Below are 16,391 nucleotides of genomic sequence, written 5' to 3' on the forward strand. Positions count from 1 at the left end.
ACAATAGTGGCTCAGACACTACGAGATGTAAGTTGTAAGCATGAGTCTTTTGAATGCTTATTGAGCGATATGCATACCAAACCATGTTAAAAACTTTTCCGTTACTGTAATTGCAACTTGCAGACCCAGTTTCACATTTGTGAAAGGAGAACATTGATAAATACATACAACATCTCAAGTATTGATCTGAGAGCATATTTTAAGTTATAAATCTGCATGAATGTAAGGAATGATACTGAATAGGAGTCTCAGAGTGGTCCCTAAACTTGTAACCTCCGCAGCACTGGATATCTTGTGAGAAATTTATATTCTTAGGCTCTCACCACAATGCAGTGAGGAATTCTAGGGGCAGGGTCCCAGTAATTTCCAAATGCTTTTAATCCTGACACTTTAGCAAAGCTTTCCTACATGCAAAGCACCCAGGAGAAAGAGTAGTGCTAAAGCATGCTCTCATCATCCTTGAGAAACTGTACTGTTTACAATGACAGATGTTAGGGTTAAAGAAGCACCAGTATAGCTCAGAACCTTTTTAAGTAATTGCTTTAACAGGGACACACACACACACACACACACACACACACACAAAAAAAAAAAAAAAAAAAAAAAACCAACAACAAAAACCCATAAACAAACAAACAATAAAGCAACTAAGAGCCCTGCCGTGAGAATTTTTTAATAAAGGGTGTGTTGCACGAGGAACGGAAAGTACCAATAACAAAAGGTTGCTTTTGCAGAGCCTTCCCATTGAGTAATGTAGTAATGCAGTAAACCTGGTGGAAAGGAATCCACGACTAACATACACTAGTGGCATGTACAGAATCTGTTCACAGGGAGTGGCAACTTCAAGGTTGGAGTAGTGGAATGCTGTAACTAGAAACATCCTTCAAAAAGGATGTTATGTTATGTTCACTCTGGTGAACATAAAAGCGGGAAGGGCTGAGAGGCATGGCAATTTCATTTAACCAGCTCCGTGACAGCAATCAAAAGGGAAGCTTGGATATAAGCACTTCCCTGAAGGAAGGACTGCCGGTTTAAACTTCAAAAATGTTAGGGATAGGCTGGCAACAGAAAATATGTCTAGAAAAAGGCAGGAAGAAAACACCATGACAAAGGTGACACAAGTTTTCAGATTAAAAATGAATATTAGAACCCCTTAAGACATTATTAGAACATACTTCTATTTTCTCAGCGGGTATAGATGGTTTGTCTTGACATGTAGATCGGCCAAAATCTTCTGAAAGTTGCCCAATCAGCTCTGCTTCACTCAGGTGCTGTAACGAGAAATGCTGCATTATGAAGACGCTCTGCTCTGTAAAATCATAGGACAGTATTTTTTTTTTGAGGTTAATCTAGTTTAGCTACATTGTATTATCTAAAAACAAAAGCTAGCTTGTTAAGGTATATTCTTCATTTATTGATGTGAGGGGAAAAAAAATGGCATACACGTATAGATTACTTGCCACCTGAGTGCTGTGAAAGTGCTAAAGGTTTACTCACTCACCTGATAGGTCAGCTCTAGGAACTACACAGAAGTCCATGGCGAGGTCCAGACTTTTAGTCTGGCTAATCTCACTTTGTGATGATTTTATTTACAAGTACATTACAATAAAGTTTTAATTATTTAAAAAAAAATAGAGTAAATCATTTTTCAAAGTAACAATGGGATTTGCTATACACCTTTACTCAAATCAGATTTCCTGTTTTCTCCAATGAGAATTGCAGTTATTAAAGGTGACTATTCATTTCCTAGCCCTTAATGATTTTCTTTCAGAATAAAGCAGAGAAAACATATTCATGTACTCATTTTCTATAACCAGGGAAAGGAAGGGAGGAAAAATAGGGGGGATAGAAAACGGCCTCTGGCAGGAAAGTTTGATAGCCTCCCCCCCATGCGGGGATTGGGGATTCTATGAAAATATCCTGTGGTGAAAAGGAAGGAGGAGCAGAAAGAGAGGCAGTGGTGTGAGTGCTGCTTCTAGAAAGGACACGGCTGCTGCACTGAATTCACAGCAGCCGAACCTGAGTACAGGTGCCGGCACAGCACTCCATCACAGATGGGAGAGGGGGTCAAGAAAACACATAATTCTTTGAGGAGCTACTTACAGTTAACGCCTGGTCTACCAGGCATTAGAACACAGGAGCTATTTTTCTTTAGTGGTATATCTACTGAGAAAATGCCCATGCTCTAATAAATAACCCTACACATGGGCTCATGCAAGCAACACTAATTTTACTCAATGGCTCATTAAAAATGAAATGGAGCCGGGCGGTGGTGGCGCACGCCTTTAATCCCAGCACTCGGGAGGCAGAGCCAGGCGGATCTCTGTGAGTTCGAGGCCAGCCTGGGCTACCAAGTGAGTTCCAGGAAAGGCGCAAAGCTACACAGAGAAACCCTGTCTCGAAAAAAAACCAAAAAAAAAAAAAAAAAAAAAAAATGAAATGGAGATGTGAAAAGCACTTAGAGCGAGGTTAAGCACATAGCAGGTGATTAAAAATGCTGATTGGTGTCATCATGACAGGAAACTGACTATATATATTTAGGGCAAAATAAAAGTGTTAAGAGTATATAACACAGTTACTAAATCAAATTCTAAATTAAATGCCAAAATAATATAATGTAAAAGCTCTTTTAGCATTAACTCCTAATGATTGGTGAATGCTGCTTAATAGTCTGGTAATAATTCATGAGAGAAACCATCATTAAAATATTTGCAAAAGAGCAGAGGCCTCAGCCTTGAGTTACTATAAGAATTCACCCCAGTACTAGGTTGCATGTGAAATGTGGTCTTTTAAAATGATCCTAATTTACACTTTATATTTTTGCTGGTTTTGAGTGCTAGGAAAATTTTCCAACCTTAGACTTTTCTTCAGGTTCTGGCAATAGTGGTTTTCCATCTTTATCCTGAAAATAAAATTAGAAATTTATTGGAGATAGAATAGAAAAATTTGCTTTGATATTCTTTTTTTGTCTTCATAATACCAATTATTTTATTTTATTTTATTTTACAATACAATTCAGTTCTACATATCAGCCGTGCATTCCCTTGTTCTCCCGCCTCCCACCCCTTCCCCCTAGCCCACTCCCCATTCCCACCTCCTCCAGGGCAAAGCTTCCCCCAAGTACTGAGATCAACTTCGTAGATCAACTCAGTCCAGGCAGGTCCAGTCCCCTCCTCCCAGGCCAAGCCAAGCAACCCTGCATAAGCCCCAGGTTTCAAACAGCCAACTCATGCAATGAGCACAGAACCCAGTCCCACTGCCTAGATGCCTCCCAAACAGATCAAGCCAATCAACTATCTCACCCATTCAGAGAGCCTGATCCAGTTGGGGCCCCCTCAACCAGTGGTTCATAGTTCACGTGTTTCCATTCGTTTGGCTATTTGTCCCTGTGCTTTATCCAACCTTGGTTTCAACAATTTTCCCACATATAAACCCTTCTCTTTCTCGATAATTAGATTCCCGGAGCTCCACCTGGGGCCTAGCCATGGATCTCTGCATCCAGATCCCTCAGTCATTGGATGAGATTTCTAGCACGACAGTTAGGGTGTTTGGCCATCCCATCACCAGAGTAGGTCAGTTCAGGCTGTCTCTCGACCATTGCCAGTAGTCTATTGTGGGGGTATCTTTGTGGATTTCTGTGGGTCTCTCTAGCACTTTGCTTCTTCCTATTCTCATGTGGTCTTCATTTACCATGGTCTCCTATTCTGAGATCTACATGAACAGCCTGGACATGAGTGGGAGTAATGAAGGGCGAGGGGTCGAGGGAGAGAGAGCTTGTGGGAGCAGGAGAACCCAGCTGGATCAAGAACAGAGAGGGAGAACAAGGAATAGGAGACCATGCTTTCATATTCTATTATGTTTGTTTTAGGCAAACCCAGGATGTGAGAGGTAAGCTTATTTTTTCTTATACTTGAGTGAATTAATTTTAGATTTAATTTCTATAAGTTTCAATATAGAAATCTTTTCTAAGAATGCTATGATTTGTTTTTCATTACAAGTTACTGAAAGATTTACTGTTTGGTAAGGCAAAGAGATAAATAAATAAATAAAAACAATGAAACAAAAGAGAATAGTGCAGTTGTATTAATGAAATTGTTTTTTGAGTATTTATTATGTGTATGGGTGTGTGCAGAGTTAGTTTTTCCCTATCACATGGAATCCAGGGATCAAACTTAGATAGTCAGTCTTGGTGACAAGTGTCTCTAACCACTGAGTCATCAGGCTATCCCTTCCTTAATGGAAGATTAAAAAAAAACTCAGTTCTACAGAGCTGGGTTTGTAATCTCAGCAGTTGGGAGCTGGAGGGGATCAGTCCAAGGATGGTCTCCACTTCAGAGTGAGTTTGAAGCTAGTTAAGTCTACCTTGAGAACCTGTCTTAAAATATAAAAAGCTTCAATTCTCCAACCTCGGATTGGGATAAATATCATTTTTGGATTTTAAACACCATTTAGTTTTTGAACATGAGTTTTCACAATTTAGGAAATGTTTTCTCCTCTTACCAAATAGTCAAATAGGTTAGAGTTTTAACGACTACTTTAGAAGCCATGAAAGGACAAACCATCCCTGGGGGGGTTGGTCCTGTGGCTTCAGAGAGCCAAGAGAAACAGGTCCAGCATGCTCGCAGTTAATATCTGCAGTGCGACAGCTTTGTTCCTGGTGTCAAGGGGAGGAATATCATAAGCATGATGCCAAGAAGTGTGCTGTTATGCAGAGAGCTTACCACAGCCGGCTTTAACCTGTACTCAGCCGGGACTGTGTCATCGTCTTCACCACACTTCTCCTGCCTTTCTTCTTTTGCTTTTGCCTGATAAAAATGGGGAGGAAAAAAAGCATCAGTTAGATGATGTAAGTAATATAAACTGTTATCACCTCCTTCATATACTACAGAATAACCCAGAATTGGGTTAGAGTGTTTGGAATGCTCTGTAAACCAAAAAGTGAAAGTCTGTGGAAAGCAGATGTGAGCAGGCACTGGGACAGACACTCTGCTTGGTCCAAGATTTAGGAAGTCATGATGCCCTTGAGAGTGTTGCCTCTCTGGCTCTCACTCTCCCTAGCTCACTGACTCTGAAGGGTCACCAAAGTAAATAAAGGCCCCTTGGAGGACAGTAAGTATAGGCAGAAATTAGCTGCAATTATTTTAATAGCTTTCATATATCTTGCCCAACAGGGCAGTTATTTAAGAAGGGAGAAAGGCACATATACAATTCTCTCATCTAGTTCAACAATGGTAGAAGCAGATAGTCACAAATGTGGCTTCTTCATGGAGAACTGGCTTTAATGGTTTATAAAGGACTCATTCAATAGCAGCAGGACTTACTTCACAAGATCACTGAACCAGGAGCAAATAAATAGATTAGAAATAAGTACCTCTACAGTACATGACTAATTCTCCTCTATAGCATCTGTAGTAGAATCTGCAGATGAATCCTATAAAATACCATGTGTAAGGATTTATATCTATTTCAAGGCATGGATTTATAATTCAGAACCTAAGGTATGCGGCACAATTTATTTAAGCAAATCAGGAGTCAACTCACTGATTCCATCTCCACCTCAACCTCAGACTGGACTGGCTACTTTCTTGATTAATTCTTAAAAATTATCAAGCAACTTTAGTTAGCCATGCACTCAATGTTCTTTGTTCTGGGACTAGAGTTGTTATTTAGGATGGAAAGGTCTTCATCTCTTTTCAAATTTCAGGTTTTACTCTATTACTGTCTGTGGGCATTCTGATATGCAGCAATACTGCCCAACTCAGGGATGTATGCCATGTCTCTCTAAGGAGACTCCATGAATATCAAGGGCCATCTGTACAGGAAGACTATCTCCATACTTCCAGGCTATGGGCAGATACACACACAATAGGGTCCATTTTTTTTTAACCTCTTTGATCTTTATATTTTTAAAGTGGCCACACTATTCAAGACACCAAAAACACCAAGAGGAAGTCTACCATACTGCAAACATGCTAGACCAGGTACACATACCTAAAAAATGGGAGTGGCTTAAACGATATCATTATAGGCAAAATAAATGTTTATTTTATGGTATGATATAATATAAGACAAAGTAGGATTGGGTCTGTTTTCTAGAGACTTCCATAGTTTGTACAGGTGCCATTTAATGGGGGAGGTGATGGAATAGCCATGGACTCCTATAAGAAGCAAGGACCTTTAGGGGCCTTATCAAAACACCAGGCTAATCATTATAAACCATCACCCCCAGACTCCATGAATTAGCTCAAGAATTTAGAGGATTGAAAGATCTTCTTAGGAAATATAGTTTAGGACTAGCAGAAAGCTAGCATGACAAAAATGTAAAGTTATCTTATTAGTTTGCTGATGCTGGTTTCTAAGACAGTGAACACAGTCCTATACACACTCCAGAGAGTAATGGCATGTGAACACACTCCTATACACACTCCAGAGAGTAATGGCATGTGAACACACTCCTATACACACTCCAGAGAGTAATGGCATGTGAACACACTCCTATACACACTCCAGAGAGTAATGGCATGTGAACACACTCCTATACACACTCCAGAGAGTAATGGCATGTGAACACACTCCTGTACACACTCCAGAGAGTAACAAGATTACTCATGCTGCTGCATGAGTTCCTTTCACGTCACTGTTTCCCACCTTTTCATCTGGGTTAGTGACTGGGTTAGTTAGACTGTCCTGGGACTTCTATCAGGTTTACACGTTCTCTTTCCATATATATTATCTTATTAAATTACTCTATTTATAAAAAGCCTGAGGCAAAAGTGAAATCCATAGCTCCCAGGATATAGAACCATAGTAGAGCACCTCCTGGTCACACTCAGGGCTCCACCAAGACCACTCTCCTTAGAGACAACATGACTCTGAGTAATATGCACCTCACAGTGTTTGGACCCATGTTCTCTTTCTTCTGAGCACATCACATGCTCCTGAAGGACAGGGATTGTTTCTCCAGCTCCCTTGCGTTCAACATCATGAAGCTTCTCATGCCACACTGCAGCAGGTGAGCCCTCCCAGAAAGTAGAAGACAGAAACTGGCCCATAGTAGACCTGGGCCAATTCAAACTCAGGCAAGGTTCCTGGGAGTCAGGAAGACTGCCCTTCCCTGACAACTCAGAACAGGAAGTGACAGCAGAGTCAGGGGCATTGTGACAGTGCTGCTTGCCAGTTCCCTTTCCCTGGTCTGATAGGGTAGTGCTCCCAAAGCCTTTGGTTGTCTTCCTCCAGGATTCCTGCCTAGTTAGATATAGGCCTTCTGTCCTTTTTTTTTTTCCCCAGAGAACTAATTTGGAAAAGCATACAAAAACCATAACTTAATATTACACTTCACCACCTGCTACAAAGCTTAGATGGGTTTGCTAAGGGCATGGAGGCTATGAGACAAACACGCTGTAAGTGTGTGTGTGAGCTCCAATAAGCAAGCAGTTAGTGATTGTGGTGATTGTGGCTCAATTTATTTCAACGTGAGACATTATTGTCAACCTTCTTCCTCAAAAATATACAAAAGAAGGCTCATCGCGTTCTCCCTGATCATCTCCTTCTATAAGCACTCTTTAGAAAATACATATTCACAATACTCAGCAAAAGCTAACTTTACAGGTTCTCACCTGACTACTACTGTTATCATGCTTTGGCAAAGCAGATTATTGTTTCTTTTTCTCCCTGCCCAGCCCCCATCTCCCTTTCTTTCTAGACGGGTCTCACCATACAGCCTAGGCCGTTCTAAAACGTGTTCACAATCCTCCTGCCTCAGCCTCCTAAGTTCTGGAATCATGATATATGCCAACATACTGGACCAAAAGGTTTTGTATTCTTGAAGTGCTGGATTCCACCCCCTGAGCCACACCCTCATTTTTCAAATATTGACACAGTAGATGTTTTACACAAACACTTAACCATCTGCCTTGGACGCTCACTCCCCAGCAATAAATATCTACATTTACCAGACTCTGAAAATGAGAAAATGAAGAGTAATTCTAACAATGTAAAAGAATTCTAGTCATGTGCCAGTGTTCAGCTTTGCATATGAATTACAAGGCCAGTACCTCTTTGACTTGTTCAGCTTGGCTAAGGTGGCTCTCAGGGTCTGGCTGCCGGGTGCCCAGTGAATCTGACAGAGCCTGCAGGGCTTGATCACTCATGACATCCTGTTAAAAGGGAAAAAGTCTGTGCATAAAAACAAAACAAAAAAACTCTTCAGAGTTTAGAGCTTAGATAATCCATATAATCAATTTTCTTATTTGTGAAATATATATTTTAAATACAAAAGGTGAATTGTGGATTGGAAAATTACTATATGAAGGAAAATTAAAACAGGAAGAAAAAAGGACTTACCTATCAATGAAAACTTGGTCTAAAACACCAGATCTCTTATTATAGCAACAGCTATAGGGCACACTTCAACACTTATTTTGCAAGTAAGATATATGATTATAATAGAAATGAAATTACAAAAGACTCTTATCAAAAAGTTGCCAGCAAGTAAACTTGAATGACCCTGTTTTTCTTGTAAAATGTCTTCTGAAAGTCTGGCTCTTCAGCAAAACAGACAAGCTCAAGCAAGTGAGAAAGCTGAAGTGACCTCTGAAGATACAATTTCAGGGCTATGAGAACTTCCACTGTCAGGGTGTGGTGCTCCCCACAGCTCTCTCAGCCATTGAGATAAAAATAAACTATTCCCTCCAGCAGGGCAGAAGCAGGGGCAGCCCTGATAGAAGTGGTCCTTAGCATTATCAGCACCATTCACACAGGGCGCACCTGCCCACATCTAGCCTGGAGCTGCAGGATCAACTTTGAAGACAGAATCAGCTTGTTGCTGAGGCAGCAGAAACAGCTGTGCTGGCATTCCTATAATGATCCACAAAGCTCCCTTTAGGAACTCAAGCCTAAGATTTCATATTTCAAGAGCAGTTACAACATAAGATGGTCTTGTATGACAACAGTAAAGACTGTGCTTTAAAATCATTCATAAATAAGCAAAAATCAGGTAAGGAACTGTTGTCATATAGGCCCTTGGCTATTCCTTAAATAAATAGTAAAATTTGTTTACTTCCTTAAAGTAAATACCTCTTCCACCTTCCTTTTTTTCTCCTGGGGAGGAACAGAACTTCTGGTCACTCCAGCAGCCTGAGCTTTGAAAACGTCCCCTGTTGATTTCTGAAAAAGAAAATTCAAAAGATTTTTACAGGTGATGGAAATTCAATTGTGATAAACAGAACTAAAACATTATTTTTATACCCAAGATACTTTCTAGCAAAGTTCTCTTTAATGGGACTAAAAACAATACCTCTTTCTTAGTTTGCTTTCCAGGCGGAGAACTACAGGTGAAGTCAGATGACAAGGCGTCTATAGCATCATCAGGTCCCATGGGTTTCTAGAGAAAAGAGCACAGAGTAACTCCTAAGAGCCAAACTAGAGATTAGGAGTCCAGAAAAGAAATAATCTTTGCATTCTTTAGATATCAAATGAGAAATGCTAATGAAATAACTCAGAAGGAAGCCTTGTTTGGAAGGCAGTGGGTGTACCTCCTCCTTTTCCCTCCTTCTAATGTAGTTACATGTGGTTACATGTGCTCATACTACTAATAATTATTAGCATTTACTATATCTTTCTATCTTCTTGACCCCATCATCTCCACCTCCATACATATACATATATATAGACAAGGAACAGTGAAACAGCCCCATGCCCACTGTCTTTCTAGGAACAGAAAGAAACATCTGAATGAGAGATTAACATGGATCACCTTCAGATACAGAATTGATAGGGCTTTTTCATTGTGAAGCCAGGCCCTCGTGCACACAATGCAAGTACTCTGCCACTGAGCTATAATTCCATTTTACTTTTAATTTTGAGACAGTATAATTTACCCAGGCTGGCCATGAGCTCAGCCTCCTGAGTGACTGGGATTATAGGTGGGGTTGTTCTATGCGCCCCCCCAAAGAAAGATACACCACGGTGACATAGACCTTAGAAGACATGTACACAAACTCACAGAATCTGAAGGAGGTCCTGTGATCCCTTCCTTTTTCTGAAACAAAAATGAAAGAAGTTGAGAAGTCAAAATTAATTCTTTTGATTGATAAAAATGTATTCTCAGTCTATGATGAACTAAACTGTGTGCTCTCCCACTCATATGATGAAGTTCCGAAGAACCCCAGAATAGTACCTTATGTGGATATAGGATCTCTCTATAAGAAATCCAGTGAAGCTAGGTCATTAGTGGGAATCCTTATCAAGTGATAATGTCCTTATGAAGAGAACAAATAGGGACCCAGAAAAACACAGAGGGAAAGTAATGTGAAAGGACTCATGGAGAAGACAGCTATCTATAAGCCTAGCAAGCAGGCCTAGAAGAGAGCTACCTCTTAGAGTTCTTAGAAGGAGCCAGCTGTTCCCAGACCCTAAGTGTGACTTCCAGCCTCTAGAAATAACAGAGAAATCTCTTGGTTAAGCTATCCAGTCTGTGGTACCTTGTCAGGTTCCAAAAGGTTAACACACAAAGGGTACTTTTCAATAATAACAACTGTATATGCCCCATTCAATTTTCTAAATTTTGATATTGATATGAAATTATCTTCCAAGAAATAAATGGTGAAATAAAAGTGGAAGATAACTTACAGCCAGAAGTTCCCTGTACTCTGGAGGAATAGTCCCTTCTTTTATACCTAGTGCCTCAATGTAGGTAGAATCCATTGGGTCCTGGAATTAAATCACACATAAAGACATATTATGCAATTAATATGCTGAGAATGATATATGAAACCAAAGTACTATTCTAGTACTAATTTTCTGTAACTATTGAGATGAAAATAAATCATTAAGAAGCTAAAACTGAACATAACCCTTAAGTTCTAATGGTATGCTAACAATTATTTAATTAGCTTGATAGAAAGAATCCTGCACTTTAAGTTTATCATTTCCATCATTTTCTATTGAATTGTCTTTTTCTCTGTGTTTTTTATTCTTTATAAACTTTAGAAGTAAATATTGTGTTACTTTTGAAAAAATGGTTTATTTCTAATACCATGATACATGTAATTTTTTATCACCTTTTAAAAACTAAACTGGAGCATATTTTAAAAATATTCTGCATGTAGGAATTCATAAACATTATACATCATAACTTTGCATGTTTTCAAATATAAATATAAATAGTATCATTTTGTTGCTCTGGTTTATTTTACCCAAAATTATGGCTTTATATTATATAAATGCATGATGAGGCCATTTTCCCTTTAGAAAAAGGAAGCACTGAGTAGCTTCCTATATTCTGTTAACCACATTGTTTCCAAATGTTCTGCCAGTTATCCTTCTCTGTACACACTAGTAACGCTTCCAGGCTTTCTCTCTGGAAGGGATCTATAACTGAAAGGGACACTTATCTTTAGAACCTAGCTGAGTTGTCAAACTTTTAAACTTCTGGTAGTCTGGTCACAAAAGTGGCACCACACCATGTGGCTTTATGTCATTTTCCTAATTCCTTGGTAGACCTTCATGCTATTTGTTCATTGTCCAAACAACTTTCTCTTAATTCTCTACTCAGTTGTCTTTTTCTCTGTTTATTGTAAACTTTAGAAACAAATATTTAATGGTATCTATTGACAATGTTTTCATCTAGTCTATATTTTTAATATCAGAAAACAAAAATTACATTACTTTTTAGAAATTAAGAATAGATTAACTTAAGATCATAAGGATATAAAACTCAAAATAAGTTCAAGTCCACTGCATCACATCTAAAGGACAAAAAAACAAGACTTTCTGGCCTACTCAGTTGTTTCAGTGAGTGCTTTAGCATCATCAGATATTTTCTGAACCAATGCAATTGTGTAGCTGTCACAAGGCAGACTATTTCCACCCTCACCACTAAGTTTTGGTTTCTAATATCAGTGCTGATACCATCCTGCTTCTACATAATCAACAGAACATGAGATTGCCTCCTGTGCTTAACAGTCATGGATTTACTTGCTTTCCTATTCATTGAGGATGAATTCTTACTGGTTTCCAATCACATACCAAAACTATTGGTCCAGTGTATCGTGGATCATCTTTGTTAGTTTCTTCAGGTTTCCCTAAAGTGTCTATCAGGTCATCTAAAGCAACATCTATGCCTGACTGGAAATGAAAGAGAAAGATATGTAAATGTTATTTGGTAGATATATTATCCTTGATTTTTAACTACAAAACATGTACCAAATACTGTAATTTTTCCAAGCACAAAAATAATTAAAATTCAGTCCACTTTTATTATGAAGATGCAGAGTCTAGATTCCGAGTTGGAAAGATAAAAAGGCACATTAAGGAAAGAATAACCATTTCAAAACTTACCAAGTCATTAACTACAGCAACAAATTTATTAGTTCACAATGGCTACCAAGCCATTAAAATGGGAAAAGAAAAAATGCAAGGATTAGCTATGTGGCACTTGTTGCTTTTCAGTCCCCCAACTTCCAAGTTTCATACTACAAAATCTGTAGATAGCTCCTCTTCCAAATAAAATCTATTTTTAAAAATGAATTTTCCTGTATTTTTCCCTTTCTTTATGAGCATTGTTGTTGATCACTTGCTTGCCCAAACATAGCTCTGAAGAGAAATCATGTGAGATCAAATGGTAAAGACACATGAACTGACAGTTTAGTCTGTCAACATGAACTCAATATATTAATGAGAGGCTTCTGCCACCTTGTTTTGTAGTTATGGATGACTCAATATGAACAGGCACCTGAAAATGGAAAGACCCTCACTACGGACCTCAAATCTAAAAGTATCACTGAAGATGACCACATTCTCATGATGGTTTTAGAACTCATCATTATTGATATATGTAATAGAAATTAGGGCCTATTAGCTTTAGACTATTTTTCCTTTTTAAATTATTGTTGTGGTTTCTTGGGGGAAATGGGATAGATTTCAAAGAAGTACCTTATATTCTTTACCAATAGAGAGGTAATACAGAATACTTAAGACAACCCCCAAGATATTCTCACTCTAAAACCAAGAGACAGAAAGAGTCACTTTCCAAGTCTCAATATACATGTTGCTAAAGAACACATATTTATAGACTAGAAACTGTTAATAAGCTCTGTGTCCTGGAACTAGAGTTTCAAAACAGAGGCTTATACCAAGAATTGGCATAAACAGTGTGAAGGCTGCACTTTCAACTCAGTCATAATTTCTTTAAACTCTAAGTCATTAAATTTTTCCTTTAAAACCACAAGAAATCAGGCTGAGACAAGCAGCAGAGGACAAACATGTGATGATGAACTGGCATGTGATTTCCATACCTTGCCAGATGGCTTGCTTAGTTTGGACTCCACTGGTGAAGTGGGCGTTAATGACTTCTTTTCTTTTTTCTAGTGGGGATTTAGAAGGACTTTAAAAACTTTCATATACCTTTATGAAACAGCACTATGATACAATGAAGACGAATTCAAATATAATAGCCTAGGTCATGTACTAGTCCCCTGATCTGCTCTGGATAGTAATGTTACATGTGTAGAACTATCACAAACATTAAGCCTATTTAATGATGAGAGAGAGAGGCTTGGAGAAATCAGGTTCATGGACGAAATTGGATGTATCTGATTTGTGATAGACTAATTTAAGCACATGACAAGTCTAAGGAAAGACAGATAGAAAGGCGATTAGAATATTGTTTGGTATATGAAAGAGACGGAGGTGGAAGAGTAGGGAGAAGAAAGGAAGAGAAGCGAGGCAGAGGAGGATAGGGAGGGAAAGATTGAGAAAGGGAAAAAAAGAAGGAAGGTGAAGGAGATGAAGCAACATTCCCTGGGTTGCAGAGCAAGAACAAAGCCATGGTCTGTACCAGGACTGCCTGGCCCTTTGTTCACCATACTTGTCCTGGGCCTTGCAACCCTATTAGTTCTTTCTGAAGCTGCTACTTGCAGCTACTGTTCCCTGGGTCTTTACTTCCACTCATCAGGACCACTGTGTCTCTTGCCTTAGTATATCATTGTTCTTTTCTTAATTTTCCTCTCTCACCATTAATTATTGTGATTCCTCTCAAAGACATCTAGTAACTTTCTTACAACCTTCCTGCCTCTGTCCAGACAGTATCTCTGAGGAACATCACTGTGTCAGCTCTCACGTCTCACACCTGCCACAGAAAAGGAACATTCTGATTCTGTGTTTGTGCTCTTGCCCTGTCACCTTGGGCATCTCTTCTGCTTTGTTTCCAATAGCATATATTCTGTATGTTCACGGCTTAGTATGGTGATCTATGCCAAATTTTCTAGGACCAGGGACTAAGCTCTTGGCAGGAGCTTATTAAATTGGTGAGGCTATTTTATTAATTTATGGTCATCCAGAGCCATGTATCATTTGAAAGCATCATATTTAGTAAGCAGATTCCAGGCTGCCTGCATTTGTACACCAGCAATGACATGCATGGCTGTTTGAGACTTCCCAGTCACTTCCCCTGTCCCTGGGTTTCATAGTGATGCGAGGACAATGATGCTACCTAACTAGGGGTTGTGAGGATTGTTAATGATACTTGAAAAGCACAATGTAAGTACTTGCTATAAAATTAAATATTAAATAATCAACTGTTATGCTTTTAGTGTTGAAAAAAAGGTAGAAGTCAGAACCCCCTTCCGGGAGTCAGTTACCACCTTGTGTAGCCACACTCACACACCTTCCTCTTCCTTCTTCCTGTCTCAATCTTTTCCTTTCTCTCTATCTCCATTATCTCCCTCCCCTCCTCTTTCTCCCTCTTCCATTCTACTTCTCTTCTTCTGTGTACCGAACAATACTTTAATTACTTTGTTACATATCTTTCCTTAGGCCTGTCATATACATATTCAATCCAGTCCATCTTGAACTAGGCACCCTTTCCCCACATGAATTCTACGAGCTTCTATTGATTTTTGAAAGGTAACCAGGGGACAGCGCTACAAGGTCCCCCACTCCACTCATCCCACTCATAAGGAGGCACTTGCTCTCTGTGTTGACTGTGCTTGGACCACATAGTGAGAACTTCCAAAAGTCTTGTGTTATAGCACCTGTCTTATCTTACTTCAGTGTTATCAGCCTACTCATGCCAGACTCTGAAGCCCCAAAACATTTTACTTTACCTCTGCCTCTTTGGCCAACTCCCTCCTGAATCTGAAGGTTTCACCTCTGTAATAACTTTAACTAGCTCCCCCTTCTGTTCTACTCTAAGCTCCACTATATAATTACTCACCAGCACCACTGAGACAGGCCCCAAGCAACCTTCCCCTCCCTGTCACTACCCACAAGCTCCACAGCATTCTCTCCAGCAGCCTTAACCTGTCTTTCTGGTCTTACTGCCGCCTCTGAACTCTTTGCTTTATGACACTGGAATGTGCTTGCACCCAGAACTGAAAATTTTCAGCACTTTGAAGTCTTTGCAAGCCTGGAATCCTGGCTGTCCTTCCATGCCTACCACAAAGGTCTATACCGTCTCAAAGTCCTGTGGATCCCCCAAGTCAGATGAAATCCACTCTTTTCTCACAAAGTGTCTCTCTATAGGAGTCTCTCTTATTCTGTCCTGAGTTAAAGTTCCACCTACTTCGACACTAGATGGGGTAGCCTGTAACTAGCACGTTCTAAGGTCAATTATAAAATGCCACATACTAAAATAAGACAGCTCTAATTAACCCTACTGAGTTGAGGAATCAGTAGTAAAGTCAAATAAAATAACTTATGGAAAGGACCAGAATCAAGCCAATGCATAACAGAATTCCATTCAAACTTAGTAGGATCATTTAGCTTTTACTGATAACTTGGGCTGGTTTATACCTAGAATAAAACCTCAAATTTTGAATACATTTAAAAGAATTTGTTGTAACATATCTAGTCTTTAACCTTAAATCTACTCATTTGCAAATTAGATCATTTAAGTACACCCACAGTAACAAGACTATTTCAGGGGATAGTGGGGTCCTGAGGGAATATACAAATAATTTATTGCAAAAACCCATATGTGAGTGTTTCTACTTAAAAGTTTTTATGAGTTTGGTTAAAATAATGTGCCTGGTATCCCAAGATCCAAGAAAGCAAGATGTTTCAGGGTATGCGTCACACTTTTTACCTTTGCCTGTGACTTTCTGCACACTTCCAGACTGGCATCTGAAGCTCCTCCAAGGCTCTAAGGCAGGCTTCCTGGACTGGCCAGGAAGGACATCTACAATCGTGCTAAGAGGGCTTGGCAAGCTATCAACTCATGCCTCTGCTGTGCCTCTGACTTAGTGTTAAGGCTGCTGATGCAAACATTCAAAGCTGAGTGTAATGTCTACTTACACACTTGTGAATGTTTTATGTCCTTGATTTCATACCTTTGAGTCTGGAAGGCAGGGCCTGAACCAACTCACATTTTAATTCTTTTAGTATATCAGGCT

The 16,391-nt window shown here is 39.3% G+C and overlaps 1 protein-coding gene across 21 annotated transcripts in view; it reads right to left on the minus strand.

The window, feature by feature from the left end:
- The window catches only part of Cast (calpastatin), a 109,863-nt gene that overhangs the window by 24,622 nt on the left and 68,850 nt on the right, over positions 1-16,391 (minus strand). For 12 of the 21 annotated variants that reach the window (XM_006979358.4, XM_006979360.4, XM_042261800.2 and 9 more), the window contains 10 exons: positions 13,296-13,364; positions 12,028-12,126; positions 10,630-10,710; positions 10,004-10,039; positions 9,296-9,382; positions 9,076-9,165; positions 8,055-8,156; positions 4,722-4,805; positions 2,855-2,902; positions 1,176-1,271 (listed from right to left, as the gene is read on the minus strand). In XM_006979358.4, coding sequence (XP_006979420.1) covers positions 1,176-1,271; positions 2,855-2,902; positions 4,722-4,805; positions 8,055-8,156; positions 9,076-9,165; positions 9,296-9,382; positions 10,004-10,039; positions 10,630-10,710; positions 12,028-12,126; positions 13,296-13,364 — 792 coding nt within the window. Of the gene's footprint in view, positions 1-1,175; positions 1,272-2,854; positions 2,903-4,721; positions 4,806-6,887; positions 7,120-8,054; positions 8,157-9,075; positions 9,166-9,295; positions 9,383-10,003; positions 10,040-10,629; positions 10,711-12,027; positions 12,127-13,295; positions 13,365-16,391 lie in introns of those variants that run through there. The other 9 variants (XM_076551972.1, XM_076551968.1, XM_076551973.1 and 6 more) reach the window with 2 other exon arrangements.

The sequence above is a fragment of the Peromyscus maniculatus genome, chromosome 15 (genome assembly GCF_049852395.1).
Source record: "Peromyscus maniculatus bairdii isolate BWxNUB_F1_BW_parent chromosome 15, HU_Pman_BW_mat_3.1, whole genome shotgun sequence".
Classification (NCBI taxonomy): domain Eukaryota; kingdom Metazoa; phylum Chordata; class Mammalia; order Rodentia; family Cricetidae; genus Peromyscus; species Peromyscus maniculatus.